General features: G+C 48.6%; 1 protein-coding gene across 1 annotated transcript in view; it reads left to right on the top strand.

Annotated features, from left to right (window-relative positions):
• The first annotated feature begins 373 nt into the window (after positions 1-373).
• RPA1 (replication protein A1) overlaps positions 374-17,403 on the top strand; it is a 34,624-nt gene continuing 17,594 nt past the window's right edge. Inside the window, exons 1-10 of the mRNA XM_079955616.1 lie at positions 374-505; positions 1,923-1,970; positions 3,350-3,428; positions 5,160-5,268; positions 7,545-7,633; positions 8,941-9,051; positions 11,726-11,855; positions 13,066-13,168; positions 15,497-15,565; positions 16,425-16,617. Coding sequence (XP_079811742.1) covers positions 473-505; positions 1,923-1,970; positions 3,350-3,428; positions 5,160-5,268; positions 7,545-7,633; positions 8,941-9,051; positions 11,726-11,855; positions 13,066-13,168; positions 15,497-15,565; positions 16,425-16,617 — 964 coding nt within the window. The 5' untranslated portion in view covers positions 374-472. The remainder of the gene's footprint in view (positions 506-1,922; positions 1,971-3,349; positions 3,429-5,159; positions 5,269-7,544; positions 7,634-8,940; positions 9,052-11,725; positions 11,856-13,065; positions 13,169-15,496; positions 15,566-16,424; positions 16,618-17,403) is intronic.

Below are 17,403 nucleotides of genomic sequence, written 5' to 3'. Positions count from 1 at the left end.
GATAATAATAATAATAATAATAATAATAATAATAATAATAATAATAGCAGCAGCAATGGCGGCAATAACACCGCACCAAGAAAGGGCGGGGGGAGGCTGTTCGGTGCCCCCCCCAGTCTTCTCGCCCCCGCCGCCCCGACCACCAAAGGCGCCTCGCAAGAAGCGCCCGCGCGGGAATCTGCGCGCCTTTCCTCCTCCCGTTGTTTTCCACCTCAGAGCGAAAAGGCGCGAAAGCGAGAGGAGGGCCCGGCGCGGCTGCGGCGCTGCCAGCGGTGAAGCGGGGAGGCGGCTCCGGGGCCCGCCTTCCGCCCTCACCAGGCTCCCCTCGGCCAATGGCGCCTCCGCGGCAGCAGCACGTGACGGAGGGAAAGGAGGCGGCGGCTGCCTCGCGCGCGCGGGACGAGGAGGCCGGCTCCGCCCCCGCCCCGCTCTCCTCAGAAGCGCCGTCGGCGAGGAAGAAGAGGAGGCCGGGATGGCGGCGCGGCTCAGCGAGGGGGCCATCGCGGTGAGAGGGGAGGCGGGGAGGGGGCCGCACTCTGCACATGCTCGCGCGCACGCGCTCCCGCTTTCTCTGCCGTGGCTTTTTTAGTGAGGCTGAGGAGAGCGGGAGCCGCCAACCCCGGATTAATGACTCCTAGCGCTTTTCTGGAGACTTTGCAAGTAATATTCATGTATTTGCACGTGGTTAGAAATCCAGTTCGGGAATACACGAAAGTACACGTGTGTGTGTGTGTATGCAAGAACGTGCATAACTTACAATTGGTTACATAAGTTTGCTTATACGTGTATGTTTTCCATTTTACATACTTGCATATACAGTGGTACCTCGGGTTACATACGCTTCAGGTTACAGACTCTGCTAACCCAGAAATATTGCCTCGGGTTAAGAACTTTGCTTCAGGATGAGAACAGAAATCGCGCGGCAGCAGGAGGCCCCATTAGCTAAAGTGGTACCTTGGGTTAAGAACAGTTTCAGGTTAAGAATGGACCTCTGGAACGAATTAAGATCTTAACCCGAGATACCACTGTAATCCCTAAATCGTAGGCACTTTATGTGTGCATGTGCCTATTGTATGTTACCCTGCCAGGGTGGTCTGCAGCCACAACAAAAACATCAGAAACCATTTTTTAAAGTACAGAACAGTCTGGCTACTGAAGAATGCCTGTGTATCCACACACTTACTTGCATCAATATGAATTGCAAGGGGAGAGAGACTTTCCATCTGGCAATGGCTCTTTCCACCTGCCTTGCCCCCCCCAACCCTGGCAGCCTTCATGGGAGAGCTGCTCCAGAGGAAGAACTGCAAGGGGAGAGAGACTTATTGTTATTTATTTGTTCATATCCCACCTTTTCGCCAAAACAGGGACTCAAGGCGACACAGGGTAGAGTTGTATCAAGCATTAGCCCTGCTCAAAGTAAACCTTTTTTCATTAACGTGTGATGAATAGCTTAGTCTTTTAACCCTGAGCCTGGTTTTGGCCGGGGAGGGTGGGATACAAATAAAAGTTGCTTATTCTTATTATTATTATTATTTCAGTGGGTCTACTTTGAGTGATATGTAGTCCAGAAAAATACTATAATTTATTACCTGCCTTTCACCATAAGTTTCCTGGGCAGGTTACAATAATTAAAACACAATGTTTAAAACAGTTTAAAACAACTTAAAATCGCAGATAAAAGGTCGGCTCTCTTTGGGTGCCAAAAACTGGAGGGCTGCAGGTTCCCCACTCCCTGTCTCCTAGATATGCTCCTTTTGCAGGCTGGGGAAGCTGGAATTGCCTCCCTGGGGAACCACCTGTAAATGTGCTGATCCTTGCTCCAGGAGAATGAAAAACTTCATTTAGTCCAAGGAAACCTTTTCCTGAGATCAGGCCATTCACCCTCTTGCTCAAAGGAGTCAGCTGTCTATTTCTTTTTTCAGGCCATGATGCAAGGAGAGAATGTTAATAATCCTGTCTTGCAGCTCATTGTGAGTATTCCCTGCTCCCTGTCCAATAAGCTTCAAGATAAATGTACAGGAGGCCAGGTACTGGCCTTCGGGGGGGGGGGGAGCTTTACCATCTTGACCCAGGGGGCAAAGCGTTGGGGTGTTAAGGAAAAATCTAGATGTAAGGCTGCTCAGTCACCCAGCTCATCGGGCAGAGCCCGTGGGTCCCTGCGGAATAAAGGAAGGAGTCCAGCCACCAACCGGAGCAAAGAGCTGTAGACCAAAGTTTATTGTGCAATAGGTTCAAAGAGCAAATTTGAACCCCAAGGATGGGGTGACAAAGACTTTTAAAACTTTCCCACCATATCCCAGACTACAGTTCGTACAGCATCATTGCTACATCACTAACATGTCACAAAAGGGGAGGGGTTAACCTTGGCAAATATGTCCAGACAAGTCCTTGGTACAAGATTAGCATAAGCAGACATGTCAGGGCAAGACTCAGGTATAAGATTAGCATAGACAAATACCGTATTTTTCGCCCTATAGGATGCACCATCCCATAAGGCTCACCTAGTTTTTTGGGGGGGGAAATAAAGGGGGGAAAATTATTTCCCCCCCAGGTGCGGGGCTGGGGTGGGGGAAGCCCGAGCTTCCCCCGACCCCAGCCCCCAGAACAGGCAACTCTCCGCAAGCCGTGGGAGCCCGGTGCCGGGCTCCCGCACCTTGCAGAGAGCTGCGCAAAGTCTGGGCGTGCTGAGCTCAGCGCGCCCAGCCTTCGGCATGCAGGCAACTCTCTGCAAGCCGCGGGAGCCCGGCGCGGGCTCCCACGGTTTGCGGAGATATGCGCGAAGCCTGGAGAGCGAGAGGGGTCGGTGCGCACCGACCCCTCTCGCTCTCCAGGCTTCAGCTAAAGCCTGCATTTGCCCCATAGGACGCACAGATTTCCCCTTCATTTTTGGAGGGGGAAAAGTGCGTCCTATGGGGTGAAAAATACGGTATGTCTTAAGTACCCACCACCCAAAAGTACAATAGAAGTTCCTTTGCATGTCTGGAGCCTGAGGCGAGTCAGGTGATGAGATTTGGCTTCCTTTGGCTAACAATGAGCCCAGCAATTGTCACCTCTGGGAACTTGCTGGAGTCCTTTTTCAAGGGGAAAATAGCTTTGGAATGGAGGAAACTGGGAAATGAGATGATTTTATATTATTTTTAAAGCTAGGTAACTTCCCTGAGCTGTCAAGTTGAAAGCATACATTCAGGCATAATATTTGTAATATTTAACTTTAAAGATGTGCTCTCCCCCCCCCCCCCCGGTAATTTCTGTAACAGGGACACTGTATGTGTCCTTCACATTACTGTTCTTGCCTTAAGTCAACTCTCCTTGTTGGACCTAACCGTGCCTCTTGTGCTTTTCTGTGCAGACCATCCGAGCTATCTCCGCTGGAACCGGCCCACAGCGTTACCGGATGCTGATGAGTGATGGCGTGCAAACCCTTTCCTGTAAGCATCACGTGCACAGAGACAGTTGGCTGGGGCGACATTGCTGCAAGATGCTCCTGGACATCAGCACTGGCGATTTGGAGGGGTGTTGGTATAGCTCAGTTGTAGAGCCACCCAGAAGATCCCAGGCTCAGCCCTTGGCACACCCTTCTTAAAAAAGGACCCTGAGTTAGACAGGCTAGGAGAACCCTCTGCCTGAGACCTTGGGGGGCCACCATCAGCCAAACATGGTACTTATAGGCTAAATAGACCATATGCCGTTGTGACTAGAGGCCCACTGCCAATGTGCATTTACAAGAGGGTGTGGAGTGCAATCACAAGGTCTTAAGAGTTTACCCTACACTGGTGAAATTACCTACAGTAACTTTCCTAATTCCTGCTCTAGTGAAGTTTGACTTACTCTCTCTCCACCTTGCTGCTTGGCCACTGGTTAGGTAAAGACTAAAGAATTGGTGATTTTGGTTTTACTTCCTTCCAAAGAATCCTGGGGACTGTAGTTTACCCTTCTCAGAGCTACAGTTCTCAGCACCCTTAACAAACTGCATTTCCCAGCATTCCTTAGTGGTGATGGAACATGCTTTTAAATGTATGGTGTATTCACAGCCCTTTTTCCCCTCCAGAAAAATAGGAACTTGCTTTGGTAGGGTTTGGTGGAAGCCTTCTTGTGCTAGGGGCCTCAGCATGTTCTTGAGCCTTTGGGTTTGAGAGCTTTTTATGTTCTTTATTAAAAACATAAAAGGAAAAAGAAAAGGGGGGAGAAAACTTAAAGGATTGTTATTATACATATCCTGAACTTTATCTAATGCAGTGTTTATACAGTGGTACCTTGGGTTAGTACCTCGGGTTAAGAACTTTGCTTCAGGTTGAGAACAGAAATCATGCTCCGGTGGCGCAGCGGCAGCAGGAGGCCCCATTAGCTAAAGTGGTGTTTCAGGTTAAGAACAGTTTCAGGTTAAGAACGGACCTCCGGAACGAATTTAAGTACGTAACCAGAGGTACCACTGTGCAACTGATTTCCATATATTGACTTTGTCTATAGCAAGTCTAGGTTTATATGTAATTTGCTCATGCATTGTGAGTTTATACATATCTTTTATTCATTCGCTGAAGGGAGACGCATTTATGTTCTTCCGGTTCATTAAAACCAGTCTTTTTGCTGTAGTAAGGGCATGTAGAATCCATTCATACTGTCTCTTAGTTAGATTGCATGTATTGGGAATATAATTCAAAGGGATATTTTCCTCTGCAAATTCAAGATTTTTCTGTATAGTCTTGTTAATCATTTCTATTACCCCCTCCCAAAAATTTACCTATGTGGGACACTGTATGAACTTAGGTTTTTTAAAGAGTTTGAGAGCTGCTGTGTCACGCGGCTTAACATGGCTTCAGTTTCTTGGCTTAATGTAAAGGCTATTCCGTCTCAAATTGTCTTTTTGGAAACGGAATGTTGGTTTGCATTTCAACTATATTCGTAGAATCATAATCAGTGCAAGATGCAGTTGCAGGCCTCCTTGGCGTGTGGCTGTCCTCCAGCTTTTATTCAGGCACCTCTATCAAAGCAGAGTCTGTCTTTGGGTGATGGTTGATGAGATGAGTGTTGATTTAAGTCAAGCAGTTCCTAGATCTCTGAGCAGTAACCTGAAGTCCTATCACAACCAGGCCACAATCATGCTGTGCCTCCTTTCACCTCATAAAATACTTTCCCCCTCCTTTCTTCTTTTTCTTCTACAGCTTTCATGCTGGCAACACAGCTGAACGACCTGGTTAATGACCAGGGCTTGAGTGCGAATGCCATCTGCAAGATTAACAGGTTCATCATTAACGTCCTGAAGGATGGAAGGTAACTGCTCAATCTGTGATAAAAGTGAGGGCCTATGATTCTGCTTTACAATCCAATCCCCTCTAGTGTGACATTAAGGTCCAGGCATGGTGTTTTATTCCTCTTGGTATGGTTTTGCGGTGTTTCATCTTAGCCCTCAGTTCTGCCACGGCAACCTGGGAAGGAAGTTTGCAACAGCAATTTTTCCTTAGATTTTCGAATTGCCTTGTTTACCTACACATAGCCATATTAGTCACTTTTGTGGCACATTGAGAGTCTAGAAGAACAAAAAGGACCAGCTCTCGGAAGATTCGGACTACAACTCACATCAGCCCCAGCATCATAATGGCTGTACAATGCTGGTGCTGATAGGAGATGTAGTCCAAAACATCTAGAGTGAGCGCTGGCTTCTGGGGAGCCTGATCTAGGGTTCAAGACTCTGATACAGCATTGTGTCCCCTCCTTGTGGAGAGCAGGCAAGCAGGCAGCAATTTCTTACACATTTTGTGTTTTCTGTTTCAGATTTTGGATAATTTTTAATGCTTTTTTATCTCCGTTGTAAACCCCTCACAGAGCTTCACTTATTGGGTAAAGGTCCAGTCGTGGCCGACTCTGGGGTTGTGGCGCTCATCTCGCTTTACTGGCCGAGGGAGCCAGCGTACAGCTTTCGGGTCATGTGGCCAGCATGACTAAGCCGCTTCTGGCGAAACCAGAGCAGCGCACGGAAACGCCGTTTACCTTCCTGCCGGAGCAGTACCTATTTATCTACTTGCACTTTGACGTGCTTTCAAACTGCTAGGTTGGCAGGAGCAGGGACTGAGCAACGGGAGTTCACCCCGTCGCGGGGATTTGAACCGCCGACCTTCTGATCGGCAAGTCCTAGGCTCTGTGGTTTAGCCCGCAGCGTCACCTGCGTCCCTCACTTATTGGGTAGTGTTGAGCAAATAAATCACAAAATCATATGTGACAAAAGTGGTTTCTTTTATGAGCCATAACATGTGAAACCACCATCTGATCCAATGGTAGTTAAAATGCATTCAAAACAAGAAAACAATGGGCAGACAGAATGTATTATTTCCAGTTCGCCTTTCTCTGCTTCCTCAAGATTTCCAAATCTTGGACTGTAAACCCCCACCCCCACCCCAATACTCTAAATCCAGTACAGTGGTACCTCAGGTTACATACGCTTCATGTTACAGACGCTTCAGGTTACAAACTCCGCTAACCCAGAAATAGTGCTACAGGTTAAGAACTTTGCTTCAGGATGAGAACAGAAATCGGGCTCCGGTAGCGCGGCAGCAGCTGGAGGCCCCATTAGCTAAAGTGATGCCTCAGGTTAAGAACAGTTTCAGGTTAAGTACGGACCTGTGGAACGAATTAAGTACAGTGGTGCCCCGCAAGACGAACGCCTCGCAAGACGAAAAACCCGCTAGACGAAAGGGTTTTCCGTTTTGGAGGCGCTTCGCAAAACGAATTTCCCTATGGGCTTGCTTTGCAAGACGAAATGTCTTGCGAGTTTTTCCGACTTTTTTTTCCTCCCCCCCTTTTTCTAAGCAGCTAAGCCGCTTATCTGCTTATCCGCTAAACTGATAAGCTGCTAAAAGCCGCTAATCCGCTAAGCCGTCAATGGGCTTGCTTCGCAAGACAAAAAAACCGCTAGACGAAGAGAATCGCGGAACGGATTATTTTCGTCTTGCGAGGCACCACTGTACTTAACCTGAGGTACCACTGTACTAATACAGGGGTGAGTAAACTCAGACCTGAGCCCTTTCTGACTCTCCAACATGATTCTCCAGCCCTCTCTGCCTGGCCTGCAAAACTTGACCCAGCTTTGCACCTTGAGTATTTTAGCAGGCCTGGGAAAGTAACCTTAAACCCTGGTGATGCTCCTTGGTTTCCTGAATGGAAGATCGAGAGGGGTTTGTGTGTAGAAACTAGCTGACTGTACAAAGGTAAAAACTGGCGTGTGTTGCTCTGTCTACTTTTCCCTCTGGTCCTGCTTACTGCTGCCATGGGACCCTTGGAAAATTGCTGTGAAGGAAATGCGGCCCTTGCATGCAGCCTCCCCACCCCTATTCTAACATATGTAGGGTGGTATATAAATTCAATAATTAAAATTAAAGTGCAGCATGGATTGTAGGTGCTGTAGCACTTAAATCCCCAGTTTGGGTTACCTCTGCCTCTCAGCTATTGCCCTGTGGCAAAAGATCCTGGCTCCTGTTTACCTTCCCAGCTCACAGTCTCTTAACAAGCAAAACAGGCACCAGGCGGGTAAAACTTCAGCTTTTTCTTTGCAGGAAGGTGGTTATTGTGATGGATTTAAAAGTCCTCCAGACGGCTGACATGGTGGCGGGGAAGATAGGCAATCCAGTGCCGTACACTGAAGGTAAGGAGCTTTCCTGAGCGATGGGTCTGCAGGGGCCTTGTTCTGGCATCTTAACTGCTGCGATGCCCTTTTCAATGATGTGTTTTCCCCGTCCTAATGAGAAACAGGGATTTTGTGTTTTGGCTTGAAATGCCTTTGTGTCTGGATTAGCGATTTCTTCTCTGCTGACGTCCCCTGTTACTCCGGGATCACTTCTCTCATTCATAACTCCTTCCGCTTTGGTGAGCGGTCGCCACCGTCGGAATGTGTTCGGCCCTTTGGAACAGAGTCGGATGACGCTAAAATTAAGTTTTCGGCAGGGCACATCTCAGACGAAGGATTAAATCCATCAGCCCAAGAGAAGGTGGCAAGTGTTCTAGGGAGAACTCATATTTAAGAACGCTATGAGTTATTTGCAACACACTGGTGAACCACAAAATTTCCTTGTCCTCACAGAGAGGAGCCGCGGGAGTTAGTTGGTTCATAAGTTGAGTCAAATCAGCCAGATTTAATGCAGATGATTTGAACTTCACAAATTTTTGGAGCGTAAATCTAAAGCATAAATTCAGGTCCAGAAGGAAAATATTCTGGTGTACAAAAACAGTTTTTGTTGTCCATTTGCTGAAGTGTGGAAATAAACAACCCTACAGCCTGGATATCCACAGCCCTTAAAGCTTAGTGTGTGCCTGTTTTAAATGCAGCATAGATGAAAATGAGATTTTATAATGAGACTTCACTATACAGCTGCTAGAGTTATTATTGTTTATTGAAATATTTTTTTTATCCCCCTCTTAACCCCCCCCCCCCCCGAGGCTCACAGTCTTGAAGAGGTGGGGGGGGGAAGAGAGAGACAGTCCCTGCCCTCATGAGACATGGCACAAAATGAATATGGGTTGGGAGAAAGTTAGAAACAAGCAATCTGAAGTTCAAGTTCTTGAGTTTACAAATTGTTCCAGGAGTTTCCTCCATCCTCTGCATTTTATTTTATTTGAAGAAGTGTATGCGGCTTAAATTTAGGTAAAAGTTTTGAGCAGTTTACAAAGAATGTACAAGGTTCTGGGCAGTGCTACTCCTCAGAGTAGACCCATTGAAATTAATGGACACGAGCAGCCAAAATGCAACTGATAAACTGTACAGTTTATCAGCATTCGCCAATGTGGTGCCCTCCGTGGTGCCTGGGACTAGCGTGAGCTGGGAGCTCAACAGCCCCCTGCTCTGTACACTGCTTTGACTGGTTGAGCAGCTGCACGGAAGTCCGCAAGGGAGCATGTTAGACTTTCCTTGCCAGCTCTTGCCACTGAAATGGCTTTCCCCCCTTTGCTTCCCAGGCACTTTGCAAGCAGGGCAGCAGCAGAGCTCTGGGAGCCTGGCAACCAACCAAGCCCCTAGCAGGCCAGCACATCCGAATGAGAGCACAGCCGCAGCAGCCACAGCAGCAGGTAAATGGTCCAGGATGTGTGAAGCAGAGAGAGAAGGAGGTTTGATGAGCAGCAAGAGAAGGTAGTGTCTTGCTGCTCCCATGCAGCTTGGCTTCTCTTGTCTGTGTGAGGTCAGGGTTGCATTAAAAACCACTGGTCAAAATGTTACTTGCTGCAATTTGAAGGGGGGGAAGTGGTGGTGGTTGGTTGGTTTATGGCTGAAGGCCCTTCCCAATCAGTTAGGGGTAGCCAATGTGGTGCACTGCAGATACTGCCAGGCTCCAGCTCCCGACAGCACCTCTGACCATTGGCCAAGGTGGCTGCTGGGAGTTGGAAGCCAGCTGTGTCTGGTGGAGGGGCCATCCCTGCGCTAAGCTCATTCTGGCCTCACAAGAACTGGAGAGATTTGGGCTGCCCTGTGCTAAGTCAGGGCTGCTACCGTTCTTAAATACCCAGAGCAAACCCATGGGAATTGATGTACGTGGCTCACATAGGCCCATTACTTCCAGTGGATCTACTTTGTTGTATGCGGCTATAGGATCTTTTGAGCGAAAGGGCAAAGAGGTTTTGCTCAGTGGGCGCCCATTTCATAGGGATGTAGGAAGCTGCCTTATACAATGCCCCTCTAGCGCAGTATTGTCTGCACTGGTTGGCAGAAGCTCTTGAGCAAATTATTTCAGCAGGGGGCCGGTCCACTGTCCCTCAGACCTTGTGGGGGGCCAGACTATATATATATTTTTTTTGGGGGGGGGATGAACGAATTCCTATGCCCCACAAATAACCCAGAGATGCATTTTAAATAAAATGACACATTCTACTCATATAAAAACACGCTAATTCCTGGACCGTCCGTGGGCCGGATTTAGAAGGCGATTGGGCCGGATTTAGCCCCTGGGCCTTAGTTTGCCTGCCCATGCTCTTGGGGGTTTCAGGCAGGGAGCCTTTCCCAACCCTAGGTGGATGGAACCTGCATGCAAGGCAAGTACTCTGTCACGGTCGTTCGCTCTGCTGGCCTCTGCACGGAGCTGGCCTTGAGATGGGGATGGGGGAGCACCTCTGGCCCTCCAGCTGTTGCTGGACTCTCAGCTCCCATCATCCCCAGCATGGCCAGCGGTCAGGGTTGGTGGGGATTGTAGCCCAGCAGCATCGGGGGGGGGGTACAGATAGTTCCTTCCCCCTACTTTAAATGGAAAGCCAGAAAGTCCAGCAGGTGGGGGAAAGTAACATCAAAGCATACTGGACTTGATTTGCCAAAGGTTTCTCTTGGTGCTTCGCTTGACTCTGAGCTCTTTGAGTTTGGCTCCTGGCTCGTTGGCAACAAACATTTATAATTAAAATTGCCTTTTTGTTTCCAAGGGGTGAGTGGTGCTAACAGGGAGGATGGTGACACAGAGTTGAAAGGCAAATTGAAAAAGAGAGGCGGACGCTGAAATTGAAACAGAAAAATAATTTTTAGCCCCTGTCAGGTTACAGCGGAGCTTCATTAATAATGATAGAGCCAGTCATTTTCGTAGCTTGCAGAAAATTATCTGAGGTGCACACTGTAATTGTTATCTAAATGAGGAAACACAGCTTTGTGCTGGCATTTGATAGGCAGCTTAATTCTTTTTCTCTCCCCCCCCTTTTTTTTTTTACTTTTTATTAAGGCATTATTTCACAACAGCGAAACAAACTGTGGTGCAGCGTAAATTATTCAGCATAAGAGAAAAGGAAATACATGTCTTGCAAAAGGAGTTTACATATCAGAACAGCTTGTGTATATATTGCTAACATTATAAAACTTCCGGAGGCAGACTAGTCACTTGCAACAAAAACCCCTGCAAAAGTGTCTTGTTGCCACCTCAGAAAAGACAATGCACATTCATTAAGGTGCGATCCCTCGTAGGTGGCAGCCCATTTCACTAGAGGTGCAAAGCGTAGGCCAGAATAAGTATGTTTTAAGTCTTTAAGATGCTGAAAGGATCTGTGTTGATTTTAATATTGTAAACACCCTCCCTCACCCCCCACTGGTGCTGCAGTTTGTCCTCTTTTTCATGGAATGTGCAGTTCAAGTGATAACAGAGAATGTTAGCAAACTGCATAATGAGGCTTTCCCCTCCTTGCAATACTCAGTGTGGCTGGTGGGGGGCAGCGTTTGCACACAGAATTGCTATAGAAGGGTACAAGGCACTAGACTGTGAACTGTCACAGGGTGCCAGCTGAGTGTTGCGGTGATTGTTCCCTTTGGGCAGAGCAGGATGCTCTTGGCCATAAAAGCTAAATGCAAAACAACAACAACAAAAAGTTGTGGTAATAGCTTGTACCAGCTCTTGCCTTTGCTTGAGATATTGAAGGGGTGGGGGGTGGGGGAAGTGGCCGAGTGGCGCCAGAACCAGTCTGTCCTGGGTTTTGGTCAATACATGGAAGGAGCTCAAGTGCCAGGGTATCTTGATGTCGCTGCTGCGCCGCAGAGCTGAATCCCTAATCGTAGGATTGTAGAGTCGGAAGGGACAGTGAGAGGCATCTAGTCCAACCCCCTGCACTGCAGGAGTCACTGCTAAATAACCCCCAATTTATGGCCACCCAAGCTCTGTTTAAACAAACTCCAGCAAACGAGAGTCTGCCACCTTCTGAGGAAGTCTTTTCCACCATCGAACAGCCTTTGCTGCCAGAAAGTTCTTCCTAATGTTTAGCCCGATACATCTCTTGTCTTTAGGGTCAGCGTCAAAATACATCACCCCTTCAAAGGTGCCTGGGAAGGCAGGCGGCTCCAGCTTCCTGAGCACCCCTGGGGGCTCCCAGACCAAAGTGGTGCCCATTGCCAGTCTGAACCCGTACCAGTCCAGGTAAGTTCTCCAGCTTGAGGGCCTGCCACCACCATGGCCTGAACTCCCTGGGCACTCAGAGCTGCGTTAGCTTCACGTCAGGGCTTGCTGCCCCATTGCCCTACACTTGTGTCTCTGGTCTTAATTGCTTAGCCCCAACTACTGTGGGATTAACCTCTCCCGGTTGGGTGACAAATTAATTTTTAGGAAGTTTATTTTGAAGCCTGCAGGTGCCTCTCTTTTTTTTGGGGGGGGGAAGGGCTTTGCTCCTGTGGCACAAAGTCTGCAGAATCCAATGCAAGCTGTGCTCTTGAGTGCACGTGCATGCGTCTTTGCCTTGTTTTTCTTCCCAGCGAAAACAGAGTGTCCTTCCCGACTGCGTTCCTAGCAGGTGGCTTGGGCATGGCAGGCTTCCATTGTGCCTGTTTACCGTCCTTGTTCCTTTGCGTTTCGGGTTTCCAATGCTGCCGTGCTTCATTCAGCAAGTCACTGGCTGTAGTCATTGGTGTAAATTGTGGGGGAAGGCAAAGAATAGGGAGTCTTACTCCTACTGCGGCAGAACAAAGGGGCTTTTGTGCTGCGAGATGTACGAGAGCTATGAGCTGAATGCCACTTATTCCATATGCACATCTGATGAAGTAGGCTGTTGCCTACAGAAGTGCCTGCCAGGCGTGTTCCTTTGTCTCTGCCCTGTGGGTGCTCTGCTGGGTGAGCGGGAGGCGGTCCCTGGATCAGCCATTGGCTGTCATGAGGCTCGTAAGGCGGGGTTGGAGGCCCTTTCAGCCTCATTCTCTTGTGGTGGGCAACCTTCTGGAGAGCCCACATGCCAGTGCTGGGCATGGCTGGAGGCAGAATTGGGTGGAACACCAGATTTGATCAGAGAACTGTATTCCAGTGGGATCGGTGCCAGTGGTTTCTGTAGGACCACATCTCTTACCCTGGCAAAAGCACTCTAGGAGAGAGGGGTGCAGGGAAGGGGTGGAGTGGGAAGGGGAGGGGGAGTCCAGAGGGCTGGACAGACAGGCCTAGAGGGCTTCATTCTCCCCCCTCTCCACACACACACACACACACACACACACACAGTAAGAGACTGCAGCACTTCCTGTGTGGTTCTTCCCTAATATTAAAATGGATTTCAAGGCCGTCCGTCTATAAAGGCTCTTGAAGAGATTTTGGCAGGAGCTAGTCCAAGTGGGCTGGCAAGGTTCCTAATTCTCCCCTGTGGTTCTAGGTGGACAATTTGCGCCCGGGTGACTCAGAAGGGCCAGGTCCGTGCATGGAGCAACTCACGTGGGGAAGGGAAGCTTTTCTCCATCGAATTGGTTGATGAAAGTGTAAGTGTTCGTGGCGAGGAGTGAATTGAAGGCTGGGTTGGGGTTGATGGGAGTTGTAGTCCAAACCCTCCCGAGGGCACCCAGCTGGCAAAGGCTGTTGCAGAAGAAAGCTACAGAGAGATCAGCCAAAAGCTCTGAACTTACTACATGCTCCCGTCTCTGCTGCTGCCGCTGGATTCAACAGCCCGCCTTTCCTTGAACGCTCCAAGTTCAAATCAACCATCCCTCCCCCCCCCCATTCCCAGTCTTGAAGTGGAATATGTACGCTGCTTATTCCCTGAGAGATAGAGACTGGCCCAAGGTCACTCAGTGAGTAGGACCATGTCTCCTCCAGACCTTCTCTAGCCTTCTACCCCACAGGTTCTCTGTCCACCGAAAACCTTGTGTCAGTAAGGAGGAACTTTTAGAGAGAGTAGAGCAGCCTGCTGGTTTCTGTTGCTGCACCCCTTTAATGGACAGCTGGCTCTGCTGCTGCTGCTGCAGTGTGGATTGCAGGTTCTCTCTCCCCCCCCCCCCCCGCAGCCCTGTGGAATCAGGGAGGTATGGTATGCAAATGATTAGCATCTCCAAACAGAACATCTTTTTAATTAGAAAATAAATATGTAACTGGAGGAAAACTCCTGCCTCCAGTTTGTTTGCGAGGAGGGAAGCTTGATTAGCCAAGCCCTGTACTTAAGCTCTGTAATTCCAAGCTTTTGATCAAATTACAGCTCTCTTCGCTGCGCAGAGGCTTGTTGCCTATTTGTTTGTGTGTGTGGAAACATTTTTTGGGGGGGAGGTGTGGCTCTGAACTCCTGGCACATCCTCGTCAGCTGTTCCTTTTGCTTCCTCTCTATCTCCGTGCTGTCAGGTTCCTGACTGACGGTTTTTATTACAATTTTAATACTCCTCCTGCATAAACATCTTAGCTGGTGGTGCTCTAGCTCCGCTTTTAATTATCACTTTGGGAAGGGCCTGTCACAACACTCTGGGTGCCTCTGCTCCTGCTGCTATGTGGGTGATGTCATCCGCTAATTTGTGGAGCGAGAAGCAGGTATCAGGGAGCTTGTGAGACAACGACACTGTCGTGGAGCCGGAAGAGGGCTCTCAGCTGGGCGGCAGCACAAGGGGCTCATTGCTGCTCTGTATGGGCCAGGTGTGGGGGACCTTTGCTGGACTACAGTTCCCATCAGCCCCAGCAAGCATCGTCAGTGGCAGGGGAGGATGGGAGTTGTAGTTCAGCAGCACCGGGGGGGGGGGCAAAGATTCCCTATGCGTGGCATAGGCCCTGTTCTTCTGGAGTTTATTTTCAGGGGACTATAGGGAAGCATGCAACCCAGAGAGTCTTCTTGGAGTCCAGGTGGGGAGAGGAATATGTTCATAGGTATTATTTTTATACTTATCTATTCATTTGCAAAAAATATTACATCACTGACATTAAGGATGGGGAAACAACATGGCAGCGAACAGCATAAAATCAACAGTAAGATTACGTTCATAAAGCAAATACAAAATACCTCGCATCATTAGGATTGTCAGCTGATTTGGCAACTAGAAATCATCTGCCCTTTTAACAGATTGATTGATTTTAAATTCATGTGAAATTTACATGCTACCCAAGCCTGCCTCTCTGGGATAATGGTGGAACTGTGAGAAGGTGCAAAAGGTTTCCTCGCCTGTTGCTGAAAGGGAAGGCCACCTTTTCACCTTTTCCATCTTCTGTGGTAACAGATCAGCACTGGTGCCTGGTGGGAACAGACCGGTGCCACTTCTGCTGTGGCCCTGGGGTACATTCAGGTGGTTTGTGGCATGCCTGCAGATTTATGGTTGAAGATAGAAGACTGCATATCCATCACACTAGACTTTTTTAAAAAACAACAAATCCTGTTAGTCACTTTTTTGCTACAGGCAACTCAAAGCAACTTAACAAAATAAAAAAATCATGCATTAAAGAAAACATTGAATCACCCTACCCACTCTAAAAAGCCCCAGATCATTAAAAGCCAAAGGCCTGATTACAAAGGAATGTTCTTGCCTGGCGCCTGAAATATATAACATTCATATTGACTGCTAATTGTAATTTAATTGCTGCTTTTATTTCTTACCTGTTGTATCTTATTGAATTGCAATTTGAATTCTGTGGAATGGTAATACAATATGTAAGCAGTGAAAGAAGCAGTAAAAATACTGCTGCTTTCACGTACAGCATCTAGCACAGCACATTGCTTCAACAGGCGAAAGAACCGTTAAGGGGTCTGCAAAGACCCCCCAGCAATTTTCATGTGGTCTGGGGGTGGGGGTGGAATCCCCTTTTTTGTGCTGATTGCCCTTCCTGCTTCCTTATTTCAGGGTGAGATCAGAGCAACGGCCTTCAATGAACAAGTGGACAAGTTTTTCCCCCTCATTGAGTTGAACAAGGTACTGTGCCCTTGGCTGGATCAGCGGGGGTGGGGATGTATTTTAAACGTGTTAAAGCAGAATGTGCACAGCCTGCCTTCATCCTTGCCTGGAGGAATAAACCTTGTGTGGGTCTGGCTGATCTGTGGGCCTGATAACTGGAATCTCTTAAGGCTAAGGGGGAGAGTTTTTCAGTTACTCTTGCCTAAGGGGTGAAGGGTTGCAGTACAGCTTGATTTGCCCATAGCCAAACCTCCCCCCTCCCCTGCAGGGTCTCTGGGTTAGCTCACAGGTTAGGAGGCGTGGCTGCCCTGTCCACATGCCTGAAAACAAGAGCAGAGCTCTCGTGTAGTAGTAATCATGGTTATTTAATTTATCAGCGGTGTTATACGAAAGAAAAAGCCTCAGAGCAGCTTGGCAAGTTAAAATGCAACAAACTAAAAGGAGAAACATTCAAAGCAGGGAACAATTCAAAAGCACAAGGGGCTCCTCTGCTAACATAAAAGGCCACAAGACCTCCCTGCCCCACTGAAAGACGAGCATCACCGTGGGAGGCAGCCTAGTTGTCAAAGGCCAGGAGAGTATTCTGCAACTGGAGCCCGTTCTGTGTGGTCACCCTCCACCCCTCCCTTGGGTGGGGCACCTGGAGAAGGGCCTTTGATAAAGACAACAGGGTTTGGGCTAGCCCATATAAATTTGAGGTTCCCCTTTCAGGAGACAGCAAGTGGACTTGTCTGAAAGCGCAGGTTCCTCTGTGTTTCTGGACGCGACCCTGATCTCCCACCCCCTTGGAATTTCCTTAGTTGGGGTTGAGAGGGGAGCAGCGGAGCACTTGAATCGGGGTGTGTGTGGTTGCTTCACTCTTTTTTCTCTGCCTCAGGTCTATTACTTCTCAAAGGGCCACCTGAAGACGGCTAACAAGCAGTACACGACCGTGAAGAACGACTACGAGATCACGTTCTCGAACGAGACGTCCGTCGTCGCCTGCGATGAAGCGCAGCACCTCCCCTCTGTGAAGTTTGACTTCATCCCCATTGGTGACCTGGAGAGCGCAGACAGAGACGCCCTTGTGGGTGAGGGAGGCAGTGGGGGCATTGCTTGGGTGTTTAGCAAAATGTTTCTGGGCAGCACTGGGCAGATAACAATCCAGCCATGTGAGGATATTAAAAACAACAACAGCAACACCACAGCAAAGTGGTTTACAGCACACAAAATTACACTCAAATCATCAATACTGCCTGGTAAAGAAAAAGGTCACCATTGCAAAGACCTTGTCTGAATAACAGTTTTTAGGAGATGTCTGAAAGAAGGCAGGAATGATTCCTGCTGAACCTTCATCGGCAGGGAGTTCCAGAGGGCCTGCCGCCCTAAAGGCTCAGTCCTTAGTGAAGGCAGCCCAAGCCTCAGAGGGTGTGAGGGGAACCACATGATAGGCCACATCAAAGCATCTTTAAAGGTCCCAAAGACCTTGGGCAGTCACTCCCAACCTGGCGCCTTCCAGGGTGTTTTTGACTACAATTCCCATCAGCCCAAGTCAGTACTGTGCTGCTGCCTTAGGTACTGAGGTATGAGTCTCTCATGCTCACTCCTTGGAAAGCTCCCCTGGCACAGTCCCAGTGCTGCTCCTTGTTGCCAAGAGACCAGCAGCCTTCCTCCTTCACGCAGAGACCTAACCACCAGCTGGGGTACATAGTATTTTGTGTTTTCACAAGAAGAGGACCATTGAATTGCTCTCTCGACCTTCCTCCTCTTGGGCTGTTGCCTGCCGCATTAGCCCTCTTGGCTTGCTTTCTAGACTGACTCTGCCAGACTTCCCCTCCCCTCAGTGATCTCAGCTCTTGTAGTAGCTCAGGTGAAAG

Source organism: Podarcis cretensis (genome assembly GCF_951804945.1).
Source record: "Podarcis cretensis genome assembly, chromosome: 15".
Classification (NCBI taxonomy): Eukaryota; Metazoa; Chordata; class Lepidosauria; order Squamata; family Lacertidae; genus Podarcis; species Podarcis cretensis.
This window is presented reverse-complemented; position numbering and strand designations above follow the sequence as displayed.